The following is a 6,428-nucleotide window of genomic DNA, read 5'->3' as shown; positions in this document are numbered from 1 at the left end:
AAAATGATTTTTGAACTAGAAACAGAAAAAATGATTAAAACATTTCAATTATTGATTTAAAAGGGGGAAAATCAGGAAATTTAATATACATCTATACTCTTCATTTTAATTTGATCCTAAAACAGAAAGTCGGCACTCATCATTTACTTTCCCGGGCCACACAAAATGATGCGGCGGGCCAGGTTTGGCCCCCGGGCTGCCACTTTGACACATGTGATCTAATGAATGGTCATCTCATCCGAGATGGCTTTTCCGCTTTCGTGCGCATTTACGATTATTATTCGCCGGAGCGACTGCCGATAAGCGTCTTTTTATCTATGCAAAAGTAAACAGGGGTTACCTCAGTTCAACAACCCTCGACCTTTTTGCATGAGGACACCGATTGGTCTCTATGTTGTGTCACGGTCCAAACATGACTCATGATCTAAGTGTATATAAAACTGGCGTCCTTTCTGTACAGAATATAGCGGTGAAAAGGTCGGAGTTGGTCGTCATGGCGACCGCGAAGACAACCGGCGCTAACGGCGTAAGGCACAGGAGCGTTTTGGGTCATAAAACGGACGACCTATCAAATCCTGGTAAGATAGATAGTCCATGATCTTGTCAGATGAGAAATATTAATGCTCTTTTTTAATGGAAGTTAACTCCTTCGCTACCGTTGAGAGCTAAGGAAGTCGAATTTAACATATTGTAAAATGTTACCGTATTTTCTTGCATATTAGCCGCCTCCACGTATAAGTCGCACCCTTAAAATTGCCTTAAAATCGTTGAATTTTACATTTTCTCGCGTATAAGCCGCACCCTTAAAACTGCCTTAAAATCGTTGAATTTTACATTTTCTCGCGTATAAGCCGCCCCCTGATTCAAAATTTTCACCTCCATATTTATGTTTTTAATAGCAAGTACAAATGTGTTACTTTGAAGGGAAAATCTTAAGAAAAATCATCGCGCATGGCAATTCCGAGATACTGTATGACGTAGACAAATTCAAAAAGGAAGTCACGTGACCAGTACAACCAGGAAGTGTGTTTGTAGCTATGTAGTTTGTTTTTCACGTTTTATTGGAAGATACGTTTTTTCTTCCTGGAATTTTATGCATAGACGCCAAAATAAATTTGTATGGCATTTCGTCCTTGTCGAGTCTAATTTGTGCGCATATAAGCCGTACCCTCGATTCAGTCATCATTTTTTTTGCGACAAATACGGCTTATATGCGAGAAAATACGGTCATTTTCAAATCTGATGAGAATGTTCTTCTACAGTCGGTAGCGAATCGAATTCGGACGATGTTGCGCGGTGGCACAAACACGTGCAGGTGAGTTAAACGGCAGTGGAAAAGTTCTATGGCGAGGAATACGTGAGATGTATGGGAAAATAGGAACTTTTGTGTCCTTCAGAGAGTGAAGGGGAAGATTTTGAAGCAGGTTCAGGAGCAGCTCAGTGAGATTCTCGACACGACGCTGGGCGAGACGCTCCGCCCGGCAGTCAACGGAAAGGCAGTTAACGTTGCTTCAACCTTCAGGTAATTGCTGTCCTTTTTACAACATAGACTTTTATAACATAGACTTTCCTGGCCAAATTTTATAGGAAAACTGGACTTGGTCGGATATACTTGTAGTATGGTTTTGGCGTGTCAATTATATGGTAGTAATAATAGGGGTGATCCTACTTTGCGGTTTTTCGATTATCACGGACGGCCATGTCTGGTCAACATTATCTGCGATATTCGAGGGATTACTGTAATTTTATAGTTGTAGAATTATACTAAAGTATAACCGTATAAAAAAAATCTTCCAAAAATGCAACTAATACTGTTTTTTTTCCTTTCATTGTACATTCATTTGGCTCATGCAACTTATACTCCGGTGCAATGATAAGACTGAAAAATATGGATTACTTTAACATATAATGTCCTTGATTTCTGATAAATTAAAAAAAACTTTCATCCAAAAATGCAACTAAAACTCCAGTGTTATTTGTGTATATATATTTTTTCCCTTTCATTGTGTATTCTTTGGCTAGTGTGACTTATACTCTGGTGCAATTTATAGTCCAAAAAATAGAGAATTTTTCATTCAAATGAGTATGCGGTACGTATTTTTTTTAAAAATACACCATACAGACTTGGATCAAAAACGGTGTCCTCGTGCTACACTGTCAAAAATAAGACTTCCTATTCGCCATTCTAACTTAAGATTTAACTCAAATTCTTATGTTCACATAAGAAACATGTTATTCCGCTTATTTATAACCCATTTTACCCAATCAAATGAGTTGAATTAACTCGCATGATTAAGTTTGTGGGTTACACTTAAATTTAATTTCTAATTCATTTGCGAGAACCAGGGCTTTAATGAGTTTTGAATTTTACAATCAAATCGTCATCCTTTTGCCATAACGCTCGGTTTCTCAGGTTCGATCCCCCTTTTGGAGGAATTTATTATTTATTTTCTTATACTGTTGGGTTGAACTTTCAACTTGTTTTTTTGTGTGTTTTCCATTAAATTCTCACAGGAAGGACGACGGAAAAGTGTTTATGGACCGAGCATCACTACTCGAGTAAGTAGATTTCATTTTTTTTTGTGTCGCCGGGGGTGCTGGAGCCTATCCCGACCACTCATTAACATTCATAAATCAACAAACCATCTAAAATTAATACTATGCTTCATTCATGACTGTCACAGTTTGGAAGATTTTTTTTATTTCTTGGATTTCAGAATTTCTTAATAGTACCGAAACGTTTTTTTTTTTTTTCCCAATCAAAATAATGTGATTGTTTTCCTCAGTGAGCTGTTTGAGATCAACCACATCCGAACCATCTACCACATGTTTGTCGCCGTGCTCATCATCTTTTGCATCAGCACCCTCGCCGTAGACTACATCGACCAAGGCAGGTAGGTCACAAATCCTTTTTTTTCTTTTAAAAATATTTATTTTGCTTGCCGAAGCATCCATCTGACCGCAGTTCACCATTACGTGTCTGTTTACAGATGAAATGTTTTGCACACTCGCGGCCTAAATTCACCCTGAAATTATTGATTGTGATGTTTGGAAATTGCTGCGACTTTGCCGGATTCAAAATTTAACATATTGCTGCTTCGACTAGATATGTTAAAAGTATTTTTTTTTAGCTATTTTCAGATAGTTTAGAATATTCTGAACCAAAAAAAGCACATTTGATTGCCCTTTGAGGCTTATTGTTTCTACTCCAGTTTGTCTTGTTGTTCATGTTAGCATTAATAACGTTATTTATTTATTTTTCTTGATTTTTGTGTGTGTACCTGTGGCTATTTTAGCTTGGTATTAGTTTGCCATTTAAAAAAAATATGTATTTGTTTGTCTACTGCTAGTCATACCTCTACTAACGAATGCCTCTAGGTACAAAATTTTCAGGTTACTAAAGCTTTTGAGATACAAAAAAAGATTCAAGTTACGAAAACGTCAATACGTTTCTTATATCCGTTATTTTATTTTGACATTTTCGCGGATGCATTGCTTCTTGCTTGACAATTTATCGACAGTCTACTAGACTCTTATTGGCTGTCTCACAACAACCCTCCATGTTTCTTCACACAAAATTGGGACACTTTGATGAATTTTTAAGGGTTTAATTGGTAGTTTTATGGGGACTGTGAAATCAATTATAGTATTTACATATAAAGTACTGCTCTACTTACGAAATTTTCAACTTATGGAAAAAGTTCTGGAACCAATTAATTTCGTAAGTAGAGGTACTACTACTTCATTTAGCTTAGCTCCGTTTTTCCATTGATTTTAGTTCAATTGGCCATTAATTTTCCAGCTATTAAGCGGGTGACAGTTACTTTTTAATCTTGAGTTGGTGTGTTTTTATCTTGCGTAGCTTTGTTTAAAGCAACCAAGTTTGGTGGCATTGATTCTGTTTTAATTTTTAATTATGTTATTTGTCTTAATAGCTTGCTTTTTGGTTTTTACGACTAAACAACCCGTGGTTTTCTTTTGACAAACGGTAGGTTGGTCCTGGACTTCGACCTGCTCTTCTACGCCTTTGGCAAGCTTGGAGACGTCACCTGGGTGTGGACGTTGATGTTCGCCTACACCCTCCTGGTCCCCTACTACGCGCTACGCTTTTGGGCTTCATTTTACTACCGCTGCCCCTCCAAGATGGCGCTGACGGCGTTCACGGCTCTGGTCCTGGCCGCCCTCCAGGCTTCCGTGCTTGGGCTTTTGCCCGTCTACGCGGTGCTGCGGCACCAGCTGCCGCCGGCTTCCCGATTCATAGTCATACTCGAGCAGGTCGGTGCGTGTAAATTGGCTCGCCTCAGGCCACGGAGAGATAAGTGATGTAGTAGTTTGTTTTATGACAGTATTTTGTAAGCAAACTGGCAAGTCGTCTTGACACAGGAGATGATTCAAAGATGACTTGATAAGCTTGGCATCATGGATCGTAATCTATTTATTTATGTTTTGGGGATGACGCAGTGGAATATTTTAGCAAAGCTTCACTTGCCGCCAATCATCTGAGTCAGAAAATGACTCAATGGTGAATTAGGATGTTTTTTTACAGCTGTATATTTTTTTTGCAGATTCGATTTCTCATGAAAAGCTACTCATTTATGAGGGAATCGGCCCCTGTTGTTATGAAGAACCCACCAAAACAAGGTAGTACTGGAAACAACACCATCAAAGTAGTCGTGTGTGTTTTATTTATTTTTTCTTTGTTGTGTACAGTAGCAATTGATCAATTCCAGCATCAAAAGGCCACCAGGCGGCAGTGTTCCTCTTCAAATGATCTGTCCATTACATGTATAGTTCCTCAAAGCATTTAGTAATTTTACTTTGTTAAAAAACAAAAATCTTTATTTAAATCAGACTGTAGTTTAAATCACATTTTGGGCAGGTGAATTGTTTATTTTATCACAATCCAACAGCAAACATAATAGTAAAATGGACAATAACAGGCTAAATAGGCATCTGATAACATAAGTTTTCCCAGATAATTATAGCTTAAAAACAAACATAACAGGGTGTTAGAAAAAAATGAAAAATAATAATCCGCATGTCACACTGAAATATAAAAAAAAAAAAAAAGCTTGACCTATAGGCCGGCAAATACGGTAGCTGATTGTGGTACACGGTCGATTGGTCGCCCGGAAGGTTATTGATAATTACTATTTAAATCGTTTCTCAAATTCCCTAAATACAAACTGCGAATTACTATTTAGTCATACTTAATGCCCTATTAATTATTAGGCTAAAGAAAAGCTCCAAAATTCCCGGACTTTTATTGTGTTTTGTTGGAGAACTTGTTAAGACCCTGACTGACGTCGCTTCTTAAAGGGACAACGCATGTACATACAAACTCTTCTACACTCACAGGTCGTCTCAGTGAAACTGCTCATGGCCATTGTTGGCTTTTATTGATGCGTAGACCTTGTTGTTTTACCTTGTTTTGTCGCCGGTCTTTTGGTCGCCCGTTGTCGCGGTCCGGGCGACCAAACGACCGCACACGGCTGATTGTGATACTTGTCTCGTTTTTCAGGAGAAGTCCACATCCCGACATTTTCCAGTTACCTCTACTTCCTTTTCTGTCCTACTCTGATCTACAGGGAATGCTATCCCAGGTATGAGCACCAAAGTCTCTTCCGAACTCTATTCCATCCACCATCGTGTATTTTCTTCCAGGAACACGCACGTCAGATGGAAATACGTCGGCGTCACTGTCGCCATGGTGAGTCGTCTTCATTGAACAGTAATCCCGCGAATATCGCGGTTAATGTAGACCAGACATAATCGCGATAATGGAAAAATCGCAAAATAGACGCACACCTATTGAAATTTATTTTTTTCCTAGTCCTAGTAGCAAAAGTGACTTCCGCTTGCAACTTTCAGCGTGGATTTTCACATATTTATGGAGTTTAAAAATGTTTTTAAAATAATTAATAGTGGAAAAAAATCGTAGTGAAGACGTGATAATCGAGGGATTACTGTACATTTTCTCCTTCAGCCTTGATATGGAATTGTCTCTCCGTTTCAGATCTTAGGCAGCCTGTTTTACGGCTACTTCATCCTGGTGCGCCTCTGCGTCCCCGTCTTCACGTCGGAGAGCCACCAGGCGATGGGCAAGCGAGCCATGGTCCTGGCGGTCTTTCATTCCATCCTGCCAGGTATCGGCCGGCCTACACGTTCAAATCGTCCACGTTCCGCCGGAAGCAAAACAGTGAGATTGCAGTTGTGCTTTATCTGAGGTATGTGTGTCAGTCAATGTTTAACCGATCCATGATGGAAGTAGATCAGGTCAACAACACAGTGAAAGGTGCCCCAAGGCTGCGTTTTTTGATGGGGTTAGCTTGAGTTCATCTAAACAAGCGCTTACTTTGATGATGATTTGATCATGTAGGAGTGATTGCATGTTGGAGGAAATTTAAGAAATGTACATTCATACTCGT

At 39.0% G+C, this 6,428-nt stretch overlaps 1 protein-coding gene across 1 annotated transcript in view; it reads left to right on the top strand.

Moving 5' to 3' along the window:
* The first annotated feature begins 493 nt into the window (after positions 1–493).
* soat2 (sterol O-acyltransferase 2) overlaps positions 494–6,428 on the top strand; it is an 11,236-nt gene continuing 5,301 nt past the window's right edge. The window contains exons 1-10 of the mRNA XM_077601989.1: positions 494–578; positions 1,263–1,315; positions 1,398–1,522; positions 2,515–2,559; positions 2,787–2,894; positions 3,993–4,275; positions 4,566–4,641; positions 5,522–5,603; positions 5,665–5,710; positions 6,017–6,146. Of these exons, the coding sequence (XP_077458115.1) occupies positions 494–578; positions 1,263–1,315; positions 1,398–1,522; positions 2,515–2,559; positions 2,787–2,894; positions 3,993–4,275; positions 4,566–4,641; positions 5,522–5,603; positions 5,665–5,710; positions 6,017–6,146 (1,033 nt within the window). The remainder of the gene's footprint in view (positions 579–1,262; positions 1,316–1,397; positions 1,523–2,514; positions 2,560–2,786; positions 2,895–3,992; positions 4,276–4,565; positions 4,642–5,521; positions 5,604–5,664; positions 5,711–6,016; positions 6,147–6,428) is intronic.

Source organism: Stigmatopora argus, chromosome 6 (assembly GCF_051989625.1).
Source record: "Stigmatopora argus isolate UIUO_Sarg chromosome 6, RoL_Sarg_1.0, whole genome shotgun sequence".
NCBI classification, from domain to species: domain Eukaryota; kingdom Metazoa; phylum Chordata; class Actinopteri; order Syngnathiformes; family Syngnathidae; genus Stigmatopora; species Stigmatopora argus.
The sequence above is the reverse complement of the archived record's forward strand: the minus strand, read 5'-3'. Positions and strand labels throughout refer to the sequence as shown.